General features: G+C 40.8%; 1 protein-coding gene across 3 annotated transcripts in view; it reads right to left on the bottom strand.

Moving 5' to 3' along the window:
* The window catches only part of tgfbrap1 (transforming growth factor, beta receptor associated protein 1), a 76,402-nt gene that overhangs the window by 48,440 nt on the left and 4,165 nt on the right, over positions 1-23,797 (bottom strand). For 2 of the 3 annotated variants that reach the window (XM_068033818.1, XM_068033820.1), the window contains exon 2: positions 10,944-11,645. In XM_068033818.1, the coding sequence (XP_067889919.1) occupies positions 10,944-11,628 (685 nt within the window). In that variant the 5' untranslated portion in view covers positions 11,629-11,645. Of the gene's footprint in view, positions 1-10,943; positions 11,646-17,039; positions 18,113-23,797 lie in introns of those variants that run through there. The other variant, XM_068033819.1, reaches the window with a different exon arrangement.

Raw genomic sequence — 23,797 nt, 5'->3', positions numbered from 1 at the left:
CATTCCTTAGAACAGCACATTCTGGAGCCAACCAGACAGCAGGCTATACTAGACCTGGTATTGTGAAATTAGATAGGATTAATTAATGACCGCAAAGCAAAGACGCCCCTAGGCAGCAGCGATCAGAATATAATCGAATTCTACATTGTTACATTAAGGGAGAGAAGAGTGGGTCTAAGACCAGTATTTTAAACTTAAATAAGGGCAATTATAAGCGTATGAAAGCAGAGCTAGCTAAAGTGAACTGGCAAATTAGGTTAAGGGATAGCTCAATAGAGATGCAGTGGCAGACATTTAAGGGGATATCAGAATACATAGAATATATTCCAACGAGAAAGAAAAATTCCAAGGGGAGGATACACTAGCTGTGGTTAACTAAAAAAGTTAAAGATAGTATCAAACTTAAAATAAAAAGCATATAATTGCGCAAAGATGGGTGGCAGGGCAGAAGATAGGACAGAATATAAAAAGCAAAGAACGACAAAGATTAATAAGGTGGGAAAAAAAATTAGAGTACAAGAGAAAGCTAGCTCGAAATATAAAAACAGATAGTAAGAGTTTCTATAGAGTTAAAGTGAGTGCCAGTCCTTTAGAAAGAAAGTCTGTGGAATTCATAATGGAAAAGAAGAGGGCAGATGAATTGAACAGGTATTTTGCATCGGTCTTAACTATTGAGGATACAAAAAAGATCAGGGAAATAGCTGTAAATCAGGATATGGAAGGGAGGAGGAACTCAAGAAAATTACAATCACCAAGGAAGTGGTACTGAGCAAACTGTTGGAGCTGCAGACTGACAAGTCCCTGGTAAAGGCCTGCTCAGGTCTGAAAAAAAAAAACCCAACCCGAACCAGAACCAGACAGAACCACATCAGACTTCAGCCCGACCTGACCACCGGAATGTTCACTATACCTACCTTCCGATTCCGAATCAGTTTTTCACTTTTAAATACTTGCTGCAAGTTTATCCAGTGAGCAGCTGAGATGCAGAGACCAAGAAGGTCCTGAGTGATTAATTATAAAAGATATAAAAATATAAAATGATCACTGTCAGTACTCTAGTCTACACACAAAGCACATAGTGTAGACTAGAGACCTGACAGTGATCATTTTATATTTTGCATATAAATATTGTCTATTTTATAATAATCGCTCAGGACCTTCCTGGTCTCTGCATCTCAGCTGCTCACTAGATAAACTTGCAGCAAGTATTTCAACCTGTAAATCAGGTGTCTAGGTAATGTACAATGATATTTTCTGAGCCTTCGAGCAATTTCTGTGTTTATTTTAAGCAATACAGATACTGGTACAGCATGGCATAACCTGTCTGGGCACAACATCATGGGTTTCTGTTTAACTAGTTGACTATGAAATTACTGACCTCGTGGCTCCAATCGTCATCTTTTTAAATAACCTTTCAAGTTAATTTCAAATTAACACTGTGTGTGTCCAACCCGGACTGACCCAGACCCGAGCCCAAAAGCCGGACCCGACCACATGTTGCCGGGTCCCATCAGGTTCGGGTTGGGTAGCAGGCCTTTAGTCCCCAGGTCCTGATGGACTAAAAGAAGTGGCTAGAGAGATAGTTGATGCGTTAGTTTTAATTTTCCCTAGATTCTGGGAAGATTCCATTAGATTATAAAATAGCCAATATAACTCCTTTATTCAAAAAGGGAAGGAGACAGAAAGCAGGAAACTACAGGCCAGTTCGCTTAACATAGCTTCTCACATGTTCGCTATGACCTATTAAAGACATTGTAGCAGGGAACTTAGAAAAATTCAAGATAATCAGGCAGAGTCAACATATTGCGGATAAATGTGAGATTATCCACTTTGGTAGCAAAAACACGAAGGCAGATTATTTGAATGGCTATAAACTGAGAGAGGGGAATATGCAACGAGATCTGGGTGTTCTCACACACCAGTCGCTAAAGGAAAGCATGCAGGTGCAACAGGCAGTAAAAAAGGCAAATGGTATGTTGGCCTTCATAGAGAAAGGATTAGAGTACAGAAGCAGGGATGTCTTGCTGCTACTATACAGGGCCTTGGTGAGGCCACACCTGGAATATTGTGCACAGTTTTGGTCTGCTTATCTGAGGAAGGATGTTCTTGCTATAGAGGGAGTGCAGTGAAGGTTTATCAGACTGAATCCTGGGATGGCAGGACTGATGTATGAGAGATTGAGTCGGTTAGGATTATATTCGCTGGAGTTCAGAAGAGTGAGGGGGGGGATCTCATAGAAACCTATAAAATTCTAACAGGACTTGACAGGGTAGATGCAGGAAGGATGTTCCCGATGGTGGGGGAGTCCAGAACCAGGGGTCATAGTCTAAGGATATGGGGTAAACCTTTCAGGACTGAGATGAGGAGAAATTACTTCAACCAGAGAGTAGTGAGCCTATAGAATTCGCTACCACAGAAAGCAGTTGAGGCCAAAACGTTGTATGTTTTCAAGAAGGAGTTAGATATAGCTCTTGGGTCTAAAGGGATCAAAGGGTATGGTGCGAAAGCAGGAACAGGTTACTGAGTTGGATGATCAGCCATGATCATAATGAATGGCAGAGCAGGCTCGAAGGGCCGAATGACCTACTCCTTGCTTTCTATGTTTCTATACTCTTGTGAAAGGGAGATCACGTTTAGCCAATTTATTGGAGTTCTTTGAAGTAACATGTGCTGTAGATAAAGGGGAACCGGTGGACGTACTGTACTTAGATTTTCAGAAGGCATTTGATAAGGTGCTGCATCAAAGGTTATTGTGGAAAATAAAAGCTCACAATGTAGGGGGTCACATATTGGCATGGATAGAAGATTGGCTAACTAACAGCAAACACAGTAGGCATAAATGGGTCATTTTCTGGTTGGCAAGATGTAACGAGTGGTGTGCCACAGGGTTCAGTGTTGGAGCCTCAACTTTTTACAATTTATAGGGACCAAAGGTATGGTTGCTAAATTTGCTGATGATACAAAGATAGGTAGGAAAGCAAGTTGTGAAGAGAACATAAGGAGGCTACAAAGGGATATAGACAGGTTAAGTGAGTGGGCAAAAATCTGGCAAATGGAGTATAATGAGGGAAAATGTGAAATTGTCCATTCTGGCAGGAAGAATTTTTTAAAAAGGCAGATTATCTAAATGGTGAAAAATTGCAGAGTTCAGATGCAGAGGGATCTGGGTGTCTTAGTGCTTGAATCACAGAAGGCTAGTATGTCGGTATAGCAAGTAATTAGGAAAGCTAATAGAATGTTATAGTTTATTGCAAGGGGAATTGAATACAAAAATAGGGAGGCTTTGCTTCAGGCTTTGGCGAGATCACATCAGAAGTACTGCGCACAGTATTGGTCTTCTTATTTAAGGAAGGATGTGAATGCATTGGAAGCAGTTCAGAGAAGGTTTACTAGGCTAGCACCTGGAATGGGCAGGTTTGGCTTGTACCTGCTGGAGTTTAGAAGAGTAAGAGGCTAATTAAGTTAAACATAAGATCCTGAGGGGTTTTGACAAGGTGGATGTGGGAAGGATGTTTCCTCTTGTGGGAGAATCTAGAACTAGAAGTCACGGTTTTAAAAAAAAAAAAGGGTCACCAATTTAAACTGATGAGGATAAATTTTTTCTCTCAGAGTCTTTGGAACTCTCTTCCTCAAAGGGCAGGGGAAGCAGAGTCGCTGAATATTTTTAAGACAGAGGTGGATAGATTTTTGATAAGCAAGGGGATGAAAAGTTATTAGGGCTAGGCAGGAATGTGTTGAGGTTACAATCAGATAAGCCATAATTTTGTTGAATGGCGAAGCAGGCTTGAGGGGCTTACTCCTGCTCCTAATTCATATGTGACCAGTTTCTCACTTAGTTTTGGGAGGGGGGGGGGCATGGTATTGGAACTCTGATACTTAGTCTAGTCATCAGGATAGGCTCAGGGAACAGGGGTAGTTTAGTCAGGAAAAATAAACTTTGTGGGTTATGATTTAGGTCTTTTAAGTAATTAAGAAATTATATTCTGTACAAGTAGACAAATTATGTAAGCTAGATAAGCAGGGGAGCGCCAAGAGGCATTAGTATTATTCATTAAAAAATGGTTAGGCGACATGTCCAGAAGTACTTTTTTGGGGGCAAGTCGTCAACCCCAGACACACTGCCAGAACATGTGGAGACAGGGGATTTTGTTACGATCACCTGGTTCATCATTTTAGTTTTTGGGAATTACATGTATAGCTGTAAGAACTTCAAAAGGTTGCAGACCACCCAAGATTTAAAGTTCAGAGATTTCTCCACAAGTGATAGAGATAAGAGAGGTGGGAGTCAGAAAGCAGTAGATAGGCTCAATTAGTTGGGAATTGGAACCAGAAAGTCTCGAAGATTGCTCTGTCATTGTTCAAAATATCAATTATTCATGGGGGTATCAGAAATCAGATGTTTTGGGAGTTGGAGGTAATAAGCTTAATTTGCTATCTGGGACATCCCACGTGTATCACATCCTGTGGAGATAGATAATGCAAGGAATGCCTTCTGATCAGGTTTTAGGTTTTTATCTGGGTGCTTGGTGACAGACAGGCAGTTGGCTTTGGTAGCAGCTGGGTTCAGGAGCAAAGAGGCCACTGGGAACTAGGGGTGTTTCTGCTTTGAGTAAGGTCCATGCTCAAGCTGGGAAGTCTAGATTCGGAGGTGTTGGAAGAGTAGTGGACGATCTGCCTAGCCGGATGCTAGAGGGAGAATCCCCTGGAGACCTGAAAGATTAAAGAAAATCAAAGTGAGTTCCTAAGAGTTGTGGTACACTTTGAATTGGTCCCAGGAGAAAAGTGACCAAACCGCCAAGATCCTGTAATGTATAAGGGAACTGTTGGGGTGGAAGTAAATGTCAAATAGGAGTGTTCTGTTGAGATTTAGAATTTAAAGTATGCGTTTCATGTTGTTAACATTTTAAAGGTTAAAGTATGTGTTTCCAAATTGTAGTGTTAAGTTAGTAGTTTTTTTTTTACTTTTAACTTTTGTACAGTAAAGTTTTGTTTAAAACACAAAATCTTGTGGCATAATTCTCAGTAATAAAACTTTTAAAAAGAGAAAGTTGAAGTTCCAGTCAATGGTCCATAATGGTTTCATAACAATTTGCTGCAGGCAAGTTCCTACTAGTGGAAGACATCAAGTTATAGAAGGTAGGTAGGTTAATTGAGACTTGGTCATATAAGTCAATGGTCTCCCAGACCTTCCTTGATTGCGGTCAGGGGTTGAAGAGGAATTGCCCACAGATTTTTATGGCAGTCAGATTTTTCCTGTTATTTGGCTTACCCCAGGAAATTATAATGATTGATAGCAGTGTTAACTGTGCATTTAGCAGTTGCAGCATGTTGGAATAGTTTTGGCTTGATGGATCAGTTGGTCTTTGCCGGTCAGATTATTCCCCTGCGTACTCAGACCCAAACTCAACTTCTTCCCCCAAGTTTGATCCATTTCCAAGATGTTTCTTTTAATTGCAAAGTGTGTCCATTTCCACCCCATCTTTCCTCCACTGTTGCAAAGGCAGAGAAATTGGTAGAGATTTGTTTGCTTTTCAGTTAGTCTGGGAGAACCTGATGCTGAATGAAAAGTTTTTATTTTCTAGCACTGTCCTCCCTTATCTTGTGCTCAAAGACAGCAATCTTTCATTCACTTGAATGAATAGAACAGGAAAACAATGTAGGCGCCACACAAATTTTAAAAATCAAAAATTTTGACCTAACAAAAGAAAAATGCTGAAATTAAAGCTCGGTAAATAACCACCTCAAACGAACAGATTGCCACCAAATACATCCGCTGATATGGCTAAAAGAATGGGGGGAAAAAAATTGAGGTTCGATATTCCAAGTTTTTGCAAGCATCCCTGCCTTTACAAGCTACAACTTAGCTACATAAAATCCCATTCTCCCACAATCCCCCCACTGCCCATTGTTATACTGACTCCAGTATCTTTCCATGCATCAAAATGATTTCTTTCTATTCTCCATGGTTTCACTCCACCCCATCCCAATGACCTCCCCTAGACCTGCATTTCAAATGCATCCTTTGAACATCCCACCACCGATTTACCTCTGGTTCCCTCAGCTACCACTGGTGGCTGCTCCACTCTAAACAGGAAATCTATCTCAATCTCTCTGCCTTGCCACCTCCGTCCTCATTTCAAAAGTCTCTCTTTTCCTCCCTCCCAACCCCTGCCATTTCTTTTATCTTCCCAATACACAAGCAAAAGACTGCAGATGCTGGAAAGCTGAAATAAAAAACAGAAAATGCTGGGAATACTCAAGTCAGGCAACATCTGTAGAAAGAGTAAGAGTTCATGTTAACTTTGTTTCTCTCTCCACAGATGCTGCATGTTCCAAGTATTTCCAGCATTTTTTTTGTTTTTATTCCTTTCCCTTCTTGCTGCTCAGAATTTTTCCTTTACTGTAAAGCACTGCAAGACAGTTTTTCTGCACATGACTATAGAAATGCAGCTGCCATTGGCAAAGTTTTTAATTTATCAGCCATATCAACAGATGTATATTGTTCTGAAAACTGAGCAGTTGTCATCTCAGATTCTTAAATTTAAAGTTTAAAGGGCTGCAGCTGGGCTCTTTATCCACCTCTTAATTTAATCACATTAATTTGTACAAAACCTATTTTAACAGTTCATTTCACCTCCAAATGAAACTAATTAATTGAAATCAGCAATCTGCACTTAATCCGATAAAGCTGGACAAAAGGATCTGGCAGGCAGCATCTGACTACTTCCATAACATAGCACATAAAAATCAAGTAGTGCAATGACAAGAGCTTAGCTGATTACCCCTATGGAATTCTTCCCAATACAATTACTGAATTCACAAGGAGTATTTCTAATTCATTGTATACATAATATAAGCAGTCCCATACTTTGGTGTGAAAATAGTATGGCCTGATTGTTAAAGAAAGTGGCAGTCCTCTACAGAAGAATTGTTTAGCTGATGACTTTTAAAAATCATACACAAGCCTAGATCCCAGATTTCTCCAGGAGTTAAAGTCACTGGACAAAATATATACTGAACCCTTTATGGTGCAGTGAAGAGAAAAAGAGCAATAAAAATCAAACAGACTGTACTTCTATAGGTTGAATAAAGGATCAACTAAACAGATATAGAACTTCAACTGTTCTTTAAAAGGTTGAGCAACTATTTACCAGGACTCGTAGGGGCAGTAGTAATAAACAAGGGTACATTGTTAATTTTATCCATTTTAAACTTAATACATAAAAGCAATAATCCAGTTAGTTACGCAGCTATAGAAGTTCCAGAGACACAAAATTAAGTTGTCACACAAACTCAAAAGTGCTATCACTAGCAAAGTATTCTTTGTACCTTGCAACATTAACTGCATAGATCAGAACCACAGCCTGAAATGTGCTTGTCCATTTCCAGTCTGCCTAGTACAATGCAGTAAAACACATGGCAGAGTCAATACACAACTGCACATTTCAGCGGAAAGTTCTCTTTGGAAAGGCGAGAATACAGGGTTGCAAATAAGTTAGTTATCCATTTCAGAACAAAAAAAAAATTGCCAACATTATAGGTGTAACAAACCACAGCAATCACATCCTTTGTGTAACTATATGAACTCTATTAACTCATTTTAATTGATAAATATGAACATGAGACAACATAATTGTCCATAATTTTAACAAGTACATCAGGCAATAAACCTCTACACAAGACTATGCAATGAAAGATTTCTAATCTTTAAAACAGACAACCCAATTAGGAATGCATTCTTTGAACTGATTCTTGTGAAATCAACAAGGATTTGTTTAATTAAGGCCATTCAGCCCATCATACCTGCACCAGATCTTTGAAAGAGCTATCCAATTAATTCCCCTCCTCCCCCACCCCAACCGCGGCCCTACAAATTTTTGCTGCTCAAGTATACATTCAAATCCCTTTTGAAAAAGTTATTCTTGAATCTCCTTCCATCACCCTTTAGGCGGTGCATTCCAGATTGATTGATTGTTTCTCCTCATCCCCCCTCATTAATTTGGATCACCTCGATCAAATTCCCCTGTAACTTTTCCTGCCCAAAGGATAATCACAGTTTCTCCAAGCTTTATATAACTGAAGTTCAGCAACCCTGGTACCATTTTGGCAAATCTCCTTTACACCCTTTTTTTTTTTTAAAAAAAAGGGCCTCGGCATTCTTTAACTGTACTGCCCAGAATTGGATGAAATTCTTTAGCTGAGGTCTAACCAGTGATTTATAAAAGGTTTAACATAACGTCCTTGGTTTCGTATACTATTCATCTACTTGTAAAGTTAAAATACTCAGAATAAGTACGTTCCTACTATAAAGAAAAATTCTAAGGGGAGGACCCACCATTCTTGGTTAACTAAAGAAGTTAAGGAAAGCGTCAAACTTAAGGAAAAAGCATATCATTGCACAAAGAGGAGTTGCAGGTCAGATGATTGATCAGAATATAAAGAGCAGCAGAGAATGACGAAAAGAAGAGGAGGACGAAATTAGAGTACGACAGGAAGCTAGCTAGAAATGTAAAAGCAGATAGCAAGAGTTTCTACAGGTATTTAAAAAGGAAAAGAGTAAGTAAACTGAGTGTTGGTCCTCTAGAGTGTGTGAATGGGGAGTGAATAGTAGATAAGGAAATGGCAGATGAAATGAACAACTATTTTGCTTCTGCCTTCACTATAGAGGATACAAAAAACATTCCCGTAATAGCTGTAAATCAAAAAGTGGAAGGAAGAGAGGAACTTGGTGAAATTACAATCACCAGACAAATAGTAGCGAGCAAACTGACAGAGCTGTGGACTGCCAAGTCCCTGGGTCCTGATGGGCTTCATCCTAGGGCCTTAAAAGAGGCTAAAAGGCTAATGAGGTAGACGCGTTGGTGTTAATTTTTCAAAATTTCAAAATACCCGTGGAGGCGGGTGAGGGCCATTAAGGCCGTTTCCTCCTCCCCGCCCCACCAGCCGTAAAGTTGACCAGAGGCGGCAGCAGGGCAGGTAGACCTCCCACTCAATTTTACGCCGCCTCCACACCACCATTAAACCCACTGGGGCAGTGTAAAATTCAGCCCCACATCTCTAAGACTGTGTGCAGTTTTGGGTCTCCTTATTTAGGGAAGGACGTAAATGCGTTGGAGGCGGTTCAGAGGACGTTTACTAGATAGATACCTGGAATGAGTGGGTTGATTTATAAGGAAAAGTTGCACAAACTGGGCTTATTTTCACTGGAGTTTAGAAGAGCGAGGGGAGACTTGACTGAAGTACAAGATCCTGAAGGTGGATGTGGAAAGGATGTTTCCTCTTGTGGAAGAGTCCAGAACTAGGGGGCACTGTTTTAAAATTAGGGGTCACTCTTTTAGGACAGAGATGAGGAGAATTTTTTTCTGAGGCTTGTGCGACTTTGGAACTCTCTGCCTCAGAAGGTGGTGGAGGCAGGGTCATAGATTCTTGTTAAGCAAGGGAATCAAAGGTTATCAGGGGTAGATGGGAGCGTGGAATTTGAGACACAAACAGATCAGCCATGATCCTGAATGGCAGAACAGTCTCGAGGGGCCGAATGGCCTACTTCTGCTCCTAATTTGTATGTTCGTATGTAAGTCAAGGATCTTGACTGCTTTAACAGCTTTATAAAAATTATCCTGTCACCTTCAAAGATTTGTGTATGTGAACCAAGGTCTGTGTTCCTGTACCCCCTTTAAAATTGTACCACTTAAATATATATATTGCCTCTTCATTCTACCAAAATGCATCACTTACAACTGCCATGCATCTGCCCGTGTCCTCCTGGAGTCTGCAATCATTCCCCTCATCGTTTACCACATTTCCAAGCTTTGTCTCATCTGCAAACTTTGAAATTATGCCCACTATCCCCAAAGTCAAAGTCATTAATATAAATCAAAAAGAGCAGTGGTCCCAAAACTGACCCCTCATGGACACCATGCTTCCATCCACCCTGGAAAAACCACCATTTGTCACTGCTTTTTGTCTCTCAGCCAATTTCATATCCATGCTGCTGCTGCTCCTTTAATCCCATAGATTTCAAATTTACTAACAGGTTTATTATGTGGTACTTTATAAAACCTTCTGAAAGTCCATACACACAATATCAATTGCAATACACTCATTAACCCTCAGCATTATTTTACTAAAGGACTCAAAGTCTGTTAGACTGATTTTTGCCTTTAACAAATCAATGTGGCTGTCATTTATTAGCCCATGTTCTTCCAAATGACAATTAATTCTATAATCTCAATCCAAGACACTCACTTTGGCCCCTTGTTTCCTTTTTCATTTCTCTTCTGCAATCTGTAGCTGGTATGATTCACGACTATATTGTGAAACTGATATTTATTAGAATTTGTTTCATTTTCATCTCAATTTCTTTAATCATTTAGGGAGCTTTAGCTTTGGATGCCCTTCTCCTTCAGTTTAGGTACAGACTCAAAACATTCCTATATCCTTAAAAGCCTCCCATTGCTCACATTGTTTTACGCGAAAATCCAATCCACCTGTCCAGATCCCTTTTCAACACTGAAATTAGCCTGTTTCCAGTTGAGCTCACTGTGCTGAAAATCCTACTGAATATTATGAGGCTCTGTGGCACAGGGTTGGTGTATGAGCAAGGCATGTTGTGAGTTACCAATAAACTAAGACCCCCCTCTCTCTCTCATCTGGTTCATTTAGGATGACAGAACACAGTACAGAATCAGAATATTTGTTTTTCTCCTTGAGCCATCTAGTCTAATCCCACTATCATACTTGCTCTCCATACATACCAAGTGATGGTGAATCAAATGTGCTTTTATGAAACTATATATTAGATTCAAAACTGGCAATTTTTCAAATGGATAACATACCCACCCTCTCATTTGGGATACTTAAATGTCACGACAAAGTGTATAAAAATAGTAATCATATCCACCAAATGACATTGAGTATCATAATCAAATCGCCAATAAACTTACCCAATGCACCTGGACCAGCTAATAAAAATTCCTCCCGACCAATCCTCTTTACAATCGGTCGTTTGTCCTCACTATTATAAGGAAAGAGGTCCTGTGACGTTCCGGTATTATAACTCAAAATAATATACTGCGTGCTCATTGCCAAGCAAAGGAAGTACCCGTCTGCAGCTATAGCAACGGGCTGCTCTGGTGTGGAGACTTCCTTTATTAACTGGACATGGTCCTCATGCACTGTGTATATTTGCACAGTTTTCCGCTTCATTGAAATGGCACAAACCTCAACACAGAAAGGATCTCCAGTCACTGGGTTCTCATTCACAGCAAATGCAGTTATTCCTTTGATTTTAGCTCCTGACAGTACAGGTTCCAGGTTGATCATATTCAATAAAGTCACAGTATTGTCACAGAGAACCATTAACCTGTTCAAAGCAGATGCTGCCTTGAGCTCATTCAGAGTTTTTTTTAGCCCCAGATATTTGTGCAGTTGCTGTGTTGAAGTAAAGGCAAGTCTCCCTGTGGTGGATGCTTTTTCTTCCAATAGAAAGTGATAGATAAAGCAGTCGCTTGTTCCGACATAAAGATTCTTCCCACAACATTCAATACAGTCAATATCCATCCGTGTTTTGTCTCCCATTAGCAGATTCTGCCCAAGAACAGGAACAAGTTCAAATGCCTTGACACTCATTGTGACTTCTCAGTCATCTAAAAAGGGGACAAAAATGCAATGAATCAAAGTAAATACATGTAGTCAAAACAATATAGAGACTTAAACTGCTCAGAAATTAATGGTGTCCTTGGCTATGTTTTCTTAATGTTGACTAAAATGAGTGGCCTTCACTCAACATACAAAAATATAGGTTCATCCCATAGTAGTACTCACAAAAATAGTATCTAAAAATTTTCAACAAAATTGGAAACAGCAATAGAAATTGAGAGTTCATTACTGCAGCAGTAACTACACAGCTTAGGTTTTATTTAGAAAAAATTATGGAACTTCTGATTTTGGTAACGACTATTTAGTGTTTCAATGCAACATACCAGATTCACATGCACAATACCTAATTGCATCCTTCATATTAGATGAAGCAGCAGAGTCCAGGAAGAGATCATTTATAGCAAATAGAGTCTTCCTAACAATGAGTCAGCTCCAAGATGACATGACAATGGAAGACTGTAGTGAATCAACCCCGAAGCTTGGTTCACTAAAGGAAGCTGGATTTGTGGATCTCTCATTATGGGCTCTGATTCTTCCCACTCAACTAAAGATAATTCCACAAGCCAATGGTCCAACAAGTGTGGTCATCCTGGCTGGAGAAGCAATAGGAAGCTTATTAATGTTGTATGCTACTAGACATCATGGTTGTAGCTGGTAAAATTCCAACAATATTTTTATGCATACTTGGAATTCCTACACCTGGGCTTTGCAAACCTGTGCCTTTGCCATTATGGTGTAGTTAAATGTTATACCACTTTAATTTAAATTTATTCATGATAAATTTATCCCTTACAACTCAACTTTTCAGCTAGCCCATCTGTGCTCAACTCAGCAGTTAGAACAAAAGCACTGAGTTTGGCAAGTCTGGTGAGAAGGAGTTTTAAGGGTTAATATCCATCTAAAGTCTATTTTATTCTTCAATTTAGCAGTCAGCTAAAATAACTTCTCTTTACTCAAGGAGTAATGTTTTATTCCAGCCTTAAAACAGGGATATACAAGAATCTCTGGAAACAGCTGCAGCTAGTTACTTAGGAGCTGGCTTAAACTCAAGCAGAAGCTTGAATCAGGTGTTTAAGGCAGGGCTTTCTCACTGCTGCTTCATCTGCACAGAGTGCACAGAGTGTAAAGTGGGAGATGGCGAGTTGAGGGGCTCCTGTCTTTCTTTTTCTACCTCCAGTAGCTGGTTGTTTCTTCAGTACAGGGGAAGATGCTGATTGGTGAGTAACTGGTAAGTTACTCTACTTATTCTAATTGTTATAAATAGTTTTTAAAGTTATGGTATGGCTGGGCAGCTCGGCAAAGTGGAATGTACATCCTGCTGCATGTGGGGAGTCATGGACGCACCACGTGGCTGAGACAAACACATCTGCAAGAAGTGTCACAGGCTACAGAAGCTTGAGCTCCAGGTTTTGGAACTCGAGCGACGGTTGGAGTCACTGTTGTGCATCCGCGAGGCGGAAGACAGCGAACAGCCAGAGGTCCTGATTCACATGGGTACCAAAGATATAGGTAGGAAGAGGCATGGGGTCCTGAAAGCAGATTTTATGGAGGTAGGAAGGAAATTAAAAAGCAGGACCTCAACAGCAGTAATCTCAGGATTACACCCAATGCCACGTGCTCATGAGCACAGGGATAGGAGGATTGATTAATTGAACATGTGGCTGTAGAATTGCTGTAGGAGGGAGGGCATTGGATCTGTAAGGCATTGGGACTGGTTCTGGGGTAGGTAAGACCTGTACAGGATGGAGGGGCTACAAAATTAACAGGACCGGAACTAGTATCCTCACAGACAGATTTGCTACTGCTGTTGGTGAGGGTTTAAACTAGCTTGTCAGGGGGATGGGAACCTAAGGGGTAGCTCAAATTGGAAGGAAGTAAAGCTGGTAACAGGAGGTTAAAAAAAAAAGTAGCAAGCGACATTAGAAGGCAGGCGAAACAAAAGGCAAGCATCAACTAGGCTTAGAATGCAGAATAATGTCAGGGTGATAAGGTTAAGGACACTCTACCAGAATACATGCAGCATTCGCAACAAGGTTGATGATTTAAAGGCACAAATAGAGGTAAATGGTATGATCCAATTCCTATTACGGAAACGTGGCTACAGGATGACCAAGACTGGGAACTGAATATTCAAGGATATTCAACATTTAGGAAGGACAGGCGAAAAGTAAAAAGAGGTGGTGTTGCACTGATAAGGTATGGGATCAGTACATTGGTAAGGGAGGATCTCAGAGCAGAATAAAAAGTGGAATCTGGTTGGGTGGAGCTAAAAAACAGCAAGGGGCAGCAAATATTAGGAGTTGTTTATAGGCCACCAAACAGTAGTAGTAGTGCGGGGCATGGTATTAATCAGGAGATTAGAGAAGCATGTAGCATGGGTAATACAGCAATCATGGGTGATTTCAATCTGCATATAGACTGAGTAAAACTAATGAGCACTAATTTCTGAAGGGTGTTAGGGATGATTTTCTAAAGTTGGTTGAGGAACCGACTAGAGAACAGGCTATTTTAGATCTAGTATTAAGGAATGAAAAGGGCTGCTAATTAATCTTGTTGAAAAAGAACCTTTAGGGATGAGTGACCATGATATAATACTGTAAAATTCTATGTTTGAAAGTGAGGTTGTTCAATCTGAAGCCAGGGTGTTAAATTTCAACAAAGGAAATTATGAAGGTATGAGGGGCAAATTGGCTGAGGTGGATTGGGAAAATACATTAAATGGTATGACAATACATAGGCAATGGATAATCTTTAAAGAAATCTTATAGTTTACAGCAACTATACATTCCTTCAAGGCACAAAAACCCCATAAGAAAAGGCAGTCAACCGTGGCTAGCAAAGGAAGTCAAGGATTGCATAAGATTAAAAGAGGCCTATAAAGTTGCTGGAAATAAACCTGAGGATTGGGAGGATTTTAGAATACAGCAAAGGAGGACAAAGAAACTGATAAAGGGAGAATAATTATGAATGTAAACTAGCACAAAACATAAAAACTGACTGGAAAAGCTTCTATAGGTACATACAAAGGAAACATTTGGCTAAGACAAATGTGGATCCATTACAGGCAGAATCAGGAGAGTTTATAATGGAGAATAGAGAAATGGCAATGAGAAGTTCAATGATTACTTTGTGTCTGTCTTCACCGAGGAAGATACAAGAAATCTCCCAGAATTAGAGATCTAAGGGACTAGGGAGAATGAGGAATTGAAGGAAATTAGTATTAGTAAGAAGGTTGTAATGGAGAAATTAATGAGGATAAAGGTTGCTAAGTCCCCAGGACCTGATATTCTATATCCCAGAGTGTTGAAAGAGGTAGCTATGGAGATAGTGGATGAATTGATCATCTTCCAAAATTCAAGGTTCTGAAATTGTTCCTGCTGATTGGAAGGTAGCAAATGTCACCCCACTATTTAAGAAGAGAGAGAGAGAGAGAGAAAAAACAGGGAACTACAGACCCGTTAACCTTATATCAGAAGTAGGGCAAATGCTAGAATCTAATCTAAACAATGTGATAAATGGACACTCATAATAATGATCTGATTGGGCACAGTCAACATGCATTTATGAACGGGAAATCATGTTTCACAAACCTGTTGGAGTTTTTTTTTGAGGATGTTACCAACAGAAGTGATAAAGGGGAGTCATGTAGTATACATGGGATTTTCAGAAGGCTTTTGATAAAGTCCCCCACAGGAGGTTAGTTAGTAAAATTAAAGCATATGGGATAGGAGTTAATATAGTGGCGTGGATTAAGGATTGGTTAACAGGCAGAAAACATTAGGAATAAACGGGTCACTCTCATGTTGGCAGGCTGTAACTAGTGGGGTACCACAAGGATCAGTACTTGGGGCCCCAGCTGTTCACAATATATATCAATGATTTGGATGTTGTGAGGAAGATGCAAAGTAGCTTCAAGGGGATTTGGACAGACTTAGTGAGTGGGTAAGAATGTGGCAGATGGAATATAATGTGTAAAAATGTGAGGTTATCCATTTGAGTAGGAGGAATAGATGTGCAGAATATTTCTTAAATAGTAAGAGATTAGAAAGTGTAGATGTACAAAGGAACCTGTGTGTCCTTGTCAATAAGTCACTGAAAGCAAACATGCAGGTGCAGCAAGCAATTAGAAAGGATAATGGTATGTTAGCCTTTACTGCAAGAGGATTGGAGTACAGGAGTAGTGAAGTCTTGCTTCAATTGCATAGAACCTTGGTTAGACCACACCTGGAGTGTGTATGCAATTTTGGACCCCTTAGGAAGGATATTATTGCCCCCCTAGAGGGAGTGCAACGAAGGTTCACCAGACTTGTTCCCGGGATGGTGGGACTGTCCTATGAAGAGAGATTGAGGAAACTGGACTGTATTCTCTAAAGTTTTAAACCTACAAAATACTTAAAAAGGGATAGACAGGGTAGATGCAGTTAAGATGTTTCCCCTGGAGTCTAGAACCAGGGGATATAATTTCAAAATAAGGGGGAAGCCACTTAGGATAGAGATGAGGAGAAATTTCGTTATTCAGAGGGTTGTGAATCTTTGGAATTCTCTACCCCAGCGGACTGTGGAAGCTCAGTCATTGAGTATTTTTAAAGCAGAGATTGACAGATGTCTAAATACCAATGACATAAAAAGGGATATGGGGATAGTGTGGGAAAAAAGCATTGAAGTAGATGATTAGCCATGATCGTATTGAATGGTAGAGTAGGCTCGATGGGCTGAATGGCCTACTCCTGCTCTCATTTTCCTATAAAGCCTGACTACTGACCAAGCCATCTGGCAGCATTTCAAAAATTGTTCTTTCTTCCCCCCCCCCCCACCCCCCCCAATAACTTTTTTGTAAAATCTAATCGCTAATGTAAATGACAGCAATACTATTCTGACAACCTTTAAGTCAATGCCAACATAGTTGTGAAATTGAATGAATATTAAATCAATACAATTTACACTGGAATTCTATTAAAATAAAATCTTTACAACATGCTAAAGCATTTTGTTACGAATGTTTTGAATTACTAGCCTGTCTGTAAACGGCCCAATAAGTAAATGCGGTGCAGTGCTCAGCAATGCAAACAAGAAGAATCCAAGATTTAATTCCTTTAGAGCTGAATTAGTTTATCTCAGCCAGAGTAGCAATGCAGGTACTTCAGTAAACCAATGTCCTGAGTTGGAAGTGCTACATGGCTGGACTCAACTACAATGTACCCAACAGCTGAACAGCCAGTTGACCCTCACTGTTATGCAACACAGGAACATGAGTTAGCCATTTAGCCCCTTGAACCCGTTCTGCCATTCGAATGAAGTTATGGCTGATAAGTGATCTGATTCCATATGCCTACTTGCCTTTGCCCCATACTCCCTTATACGTTTGCTCAACAGAAACCTACCAATCTCAGATTTGAGAGTCGCCACCGACCTGGCCTCAATCACCATTTGCTGAGGGGTGCTCCAAACTCCCGCTAGTGTGTGTGCAGAAGTCTTCTGATCTCACACCTGGAAGGCCTGGCTCTAATTTTTAAACTATTCCCCTTAGTCCTAGACTCCCCAACTAGCGGAAATAGTTTCTCTCTATCTACCTTATCAGCTCCTCTCAATATCTTAAACTTGGTTAAATCACCTCTAACCTTCTAAATTCCAGGGAATACAACTCTAACTTATGTAATCGCTCTTGTAAATTAACCCTTGGAATCCACATATCATTCTAGTAAGTATACACAGCACTCCTTCCAAGGTCAATATATCCTTCCTAAAGTGTGGTGCCCAGAACTGCTCAAAGTACTCCAGGTGTGCTTTAATAAAGGCGTTGTATAGCTGAATCATGACTTCTGCCCCCTTGTATTCTAGTTTACTAAATATAAAGGCCAGCATTCATTAGCTGTTTTGATTATTTTCTCTACTGGTACACAACATTTTAATGATCAATATACTTAGACCTCCACTGTTTCTAGCTTTCCACCATTTAGAAAGTACTCTGATCTTTCCTTTTTAAATCCAAAGTGATGACCTCACATTTACCTACATTGAAATTCATTTGTTTCAGTTTTGCTCATTCGCTTACTCTATTAATATCTTGTGATTTCATGCTTCCAACTACTCTGCTTACAAAACCACCCAGTCATTGGCAAACTTGGATATCTGGCTTTCTATCCCATCTAAGTTGTTTACAAATAGTGAATAGTTGAGACTCCAACACAGATCCTTGCAGAACATGACAATATGTTAGCTGCCCATTATCCCTACTCTCCATCTCCTGCCACTCAGCCAATTTCCGAACTAGGTCAATAATTTGCCTTCAATTCCATCACCTTCAGTCTCTTACCAGGGACTTCATCAGATGCCTTCTGGAAGTCAATATAAATAACATCCAGAGGTATTCTCCTGCCCACTACTTCAGTCACCTCTTCAAAAAAAAAAATCAGTTTCATCAGGCATAGTCTACCCTTTACAAATCCATGCTGGCTCTCTCTGATCAGCTGAAACGTTCAGGTGTTCATCATTCACACCTTAGAGACTCTAGTAATTTCCTGACAACACATGACACATCATTAATGGCCACTTAAGGGAAGTATCAGAGGCCTGTCAGTGCTCATGAAACTTTATGCCAGTATAGGTCATTGCCTTCTGGAGAGGAGAGAACATTTGAAAAACAATTTACCATCTAAATTTCTGGAACCGATCCAACATCCATTTATATATTGATATTTGTGACTTATTGCAATTCCAAATTCAAACATGCAGTTTAAATGCTACCGAAAGCATGAAATGTCTAAAATGCAGCTATCTTAATGCAATCCTAGGATGATTCCAGCCTTGGGGGACAGAAGGAAAAGCAGGAAATGGGGAGGGGGGGTGGTTGGAAATAAAGGATGTCAGTTGTTGCTTGTCCCAGTCTCCTGAGCGTAAACATGGATTAGTTGAGACCAAAAAAGTTCAGTTATGAGAAAGATTAACTGCCAGTTAGGTGAAAATGCTAAATTTATTACTTGCTAATGCTTTTGAATCCATAAAACCATAACAGTGGTGAATAAGGCAATTCAGCATATCATGCTGATTGTTTTCAAAAGACCATACATAATATGGTCTATAGTGAACTTTACTAATCTCCCTGTATAAACAACTCTACCTTTGAAAGTTTCTACTTCAGCACCCTACTTGATCCCGAGCTGAGCTTCCAACTCCATATCCTTTCTGTCACAAAAGGCTGTCTACTTCCACCTCTAACATTACCAGTCTTCACCTCTGCCTCAGACCATCTGCTACTGAACCCCTCAGCCAAGTTTTTGTTTCCTCCAGACTCAACTATTCAAATACTCTACTGACCAGCTTCTCAACTGCTACACTTCCTATATTTGAGCTCAACCAAAACTTTGCTGATTATAATCTAATCGGTACCAAGTCCTAGTCACCCATCACCCAAGCTCGCTGACTTATAATGGCTCCCAGACCACTAATGTCTTGAATTTAAAATTCTCATCTTATCTCTAACCTCCTACAACCTACTGAACTCTACATTCCCCTATCTCGGGTCTTTTGCACATTCCCCACTCATTTCACCCCAACACTGGCACTATGTCTTCAGTCATTTAGGCCCAAATATCTGCAATTCCCTCCCTAAATCTGTCGCCTCTTTTAAGACCCTCCTTAAAGCCCACCTCGTTTCATGATTTTAAATCATTAATCCCAATATCTCCTCCTTTCGAGGTATTACATTTTTATCCGATTACTTCTCGTGATGCACATGGGACATTTTCCTACATAAGTGATTTTTTTGGGGGGAATTGGAAATCAATAGAACAAGTAAAATCAAATCACAAAGTGCGAAAAGGAAACTTCATATATACAAAATATAGAAAATATCACTTTGCACCAAGATTCTGATATTTCACTCCATTTTTTGGAGGGTGGGGCTGCTGTGGAAGAGATCAGCTAGAAATGTAGTGTGCCAGCTTTGAACCAGAGACAATACTCTTGCTTGAGTCGGAAAGCCCTGCATCCAAGTAGATAATCTAGGTTGGCACTTCAGTGCAGTACTGAGGGAGTGCTGTACTATCAAAAGGTGCCAACTTTCAGATGCAGCTGTAAACATAGAACACATAAAAGATCCAGGGCAATATTCATGGATTGCAGGAGTTCTCAGCATGTCCTGGTCTTTATTTATCTTTCAACTAGCTCCACCAGGACAGATTATATTAGTCATATCTTAATAATGTGTGGGAACTGCTGTGCAAAAGTTGGCACCACATTTCCCTACATTTCAACAGTGATTATTTCAAAAATTACTTCATAGGTTGTGAAGCACCTTGGATACCCTAGCATTTGTGAAAGGTGTGATATAAATACAGGTTACACAAACATATTATATAACACAGTTTCCTAAACTCAGATGCAATGTGGAGGGCACTAGCTGCATCTGACAGGTAATGCCTGCAATAAGTATTTTCTCCATTGGTGGCACTGTCACACTCAACTCTGGTTTCTCTTCCTCCAGAAATTATTTTATGAACTGTTTGCAAGGACATAAGTATTTTCAATACTCAGTTTGAATGCATTTCTTTCAGTTGCACCTTCAGGTTTATATCTCTGTGCAGCATAATTTTATTTTTGGAACTGCTGAGCACTGGGGTCTTTGCTGCCATAGAGAAACAAACAGCTAGCAGCAAGTCAATGACCCTCCCAGCTCTGCTTCAAAAATTTGTTAAATGGTTCTTTACCCAAGTACACAGCTTTGTCACTGTAAAGTCCTTATGATCCTTGGGTTAGAGTGAACGAATAAATAGCCCTTGTTTAAGAACCTGTCACAGCAAAAATTACTTCATTGTCTGGTGCCGTGCACTTTTCCACAGATTATTTTTCCCTGCCTGAACTTTGTTGCTGTTTGTTTGGCATCATCTTAAATTGAGAAATAAATTAACAGCATTCACACTTATGGGTCCTCAATGGAAAAAAAAACTATCCCTTGCAAAGCAACCCAATGTTTGAAAGTGGGGCAGGGAGTAATCAATCAGCCAGACCACAGCCCCATTCCAATTCCAGCTGGTGAGAATTGCTCATCCACCACCATGCCCATATACCCAACCCAAAGCAAGACAATGCCAGCAGTTTTCCTTTCAGCAAAGCTGCTTACAGTCAGTGGTGAGGAAATTCCTCAGATCTGCTCCCATTTCACTGGCAAAACCACTAGCAAAATGGGGGCAGATACAAGGAATTTCCCAGCCAGTAAGTTCAATCACATCATTAGAACTTCATAAAACCCAAAAATATACAGGAACAAAATTAAAATGACAAATGTTTAAGTAGTTTGGGTTAACAGCTATATCTACACTAACAGTAATTATATAAAAATACTGTTAATTACAACGAGGGGGCCACATATGGGATATGAATCTACGAAGGAAGCGACTCAGCAAAAACATTTTGGAAACCAGATATTGTGGGGAGAATTTTACGGAGACAACAGGGGTCTTGGCCGCGGTTGGAGAGACGGCGAGAAACCCACGTTGCCTCCTTTGGGGAAGGCCAGCTGCATGACAAGCCAATCAGGCAACTAACAGTCCACTGGCAGGCCTTTCCCAGGATCACAACCCTGGGGAAGAAAGACCCACCCACCGAAAGTTGCCAGCCAATCAGAGGCCGGCAGCTCTTTTGCTCAGCAGCACCATCGGAGAGGCAGTGGCTGCTGCTGGAGCGTCACCCACTGGAGACCCAGAATCACAGTGACCCAGGCCAGAAGTATCTGACGGTAGGAGGGGTTTTGTGGGGTCAGCAGCAGAGCCACCCCCCCCCCCCCTTCTTCCTGATGCCAGGTCCCTCAATCAGGCAGAGTGCCTTTGAACACCCCCTGCCTTGCCCCTGCACCCCCATCCCAACCCCGCCCCACCCCTGCTTGCCCCGCCCCCACTCCCTGTGGAGATCACAAGCAATCCTGCACAGGTTTGTAAGTCATGCTGTCTGCGTGGCGACAGGCCCACTGGGATAATTTGGCAATAATTGCCCCTTAAGTGCCTCAATTGGCAGTGGGGTGGGAAGACTGTCCATAGGCCTTTCCACCACAGACTTAAGCGGGGTGGAGGCGAATCCCAAATAAATGCCCTCCCCACCTCCAAACTCGCCACAGGTGAAAGCACAAAATACTGTCCTATGAGTCAGCCATGACTCAATGGTAACATCCTTGCCTCTGTTCAAGCCCCTCTGCAGAGATTGGAGCACAAAATCTGGGCTGACACTTCAGTGTAGTAGAATGCTGCACTGTCAGAGACAGTCATTCATTTTAGAAGTTAAACAAAAGGCCTCTCAGTTAAATGCAAAAGATTCCATAACACTACTTGAAGATCAGGTGAGTTCATCCCAGTGGCCTAGATAACATTTATACCCCAACGAATATGAATCAAAGGAAAAAAATCATAGAATGACAACACCATGAAAGGAAGCTATTTCAACTCTCTACAAGAACTCAACTAGTTCCACACCCTGCCTTTTCCTCACAGCCCTGCAAATTTCAGATAATTATTCAATTCCCTTTTGAAATTGAATCTGCCTCCACCAGGCAGTGCATTCCAGATCCAAACCACTCCATGTAAAAAAAAAAAATTTCCTCATGTCGCCATTGCTACTTTTGCCAAGCACCTTAAGTCAGTGCCCTCTGAATCTCAACCCTTCCGCTAATGGGAACAGATTCTCCCTAACTACAGAAAGTGCTGGAAATACACAGCAGGTCTGACAGCATCTGTGGTGGGAGAAGCAGAGTTAACATTTCAGGTCTGTCACAACATAAAGTACATCTAGGCTTTCAGATACCTCCCCTTTATCAATTTTAGTCCATCTAATACTTCAAGAACCTCTTTCACTATGACTTTGGCAGCAGCTTCTTCTCTGGTAAAGACAGCTGCAAAGTACTCATTTAGTACCTCAGCCATGCCCTCTGCTTCCTTGTGTAAATCTTTTTGGTCCCGAATCAGCCCCATTCCTCCTTTTACCAACTTTTTACTATTTATATGCCAATAGAAAACTTTTAGATTCCCTTTTATGTTAGCTGCCAGTCTCTTCTCATACTCTGTTTGTGATTTCTTTTTTCACTTCCCCGCTGAACTTTCTATATTCAGCCTGGTTTTCAACAAGCTGAGATCTGTCATACTTAATGATTTCTGTTTCATCTTACTCTCTATCTCTTTCGTCATCCAGGGTGCTCTGGCTTTGTTTGTCCTACCTTTCCCCCTGTGGGAATGCACCTTGACTGTACCCAAACCATCTCCAATTTAAAGGCAGCCCATTGTTCTGTTGCAGTTTTGCCCGTTGATCTTCGATTCCAATTTACCTGGGCCAAATCCATTCTCACCCCACTGAAATTGGCCTGCCTCCAATTAATCATTTTTACTCTGGATTGCTCCCTATCCTTTCCCATAGGCAAGCTAAACCTTATGCCACTATGAACATTGCCTCCTAAATGTTTCTCCACTGACATTTGATCCACATAACCCACTTCATTCACTAGAACCAGACCCAGGAATGCCACCTTCCTCAGTGGAATGGAAACATTCTGATCTAGAAAATTTACGTGAATATAGTCAAGAAACTCTTCCCCTTCTCTGCCATTTATACTATTACTATCCCAGCCTATTTCAGAATAATTAAGTCCCCCATTATAGTACTCTATAATTCACACCTTTCCGTCATTTCCTTACAAATTTGCTTCACTACATCCTTGACATTTCTCTCTCTCTTAGCTAGGCTAACGATGGCCAAGAAACCATTATCGATTGTTTCAACCCCATCTGGTTCACTAATGTCCTTTAGGGAAGGAACTCTCCTGTCCTTACCTGGTCTGGCCTACATGTGACTCCAGACCCACAGCAATGTGGTTGACTCTTACATGCCCTCTGAAATGGCCTAGCAAGCCACTCAGTTGTATCTAACCACTACGAAGTCAATAAAAAGGAATGAAACCGGACGGACCATCCGGCATCGACAACAGCAAACCCAGCTTTGTCGACCCTGCAAAGTCCTCCTTACAAACATCTGGGGCCTTGTGCCAAAGTTGGGAGAGCTGTCCCACAGACTAGTCAAGCAGCCTGACAGTCAGACTCACGGGATCATACCTTACAGACAATGTCCCAGACACTGCCATCACTATCCCCGGGTATGTCCCATC

This window comes from Heterodontus francisci, chromosome 6 (genome assembly GCF_036365525.1).
Source record: "Heterodontus francisci isolate sHetFra1 chromosome 6, sHetFra1.hap1, whole genome shotgun sequence".
NCBI lineage: Eukaryota > Metazoa > Chordata > Chondrichthyes > Heterodontiformes > Heterodontidae > Heterodontus > Heterodontus francisci.
The sequence above is the reverse complement of the archived record's forward strand: the minus strand, read 5'-3'. Positions and strand labels throughout refer to the sequence as shown.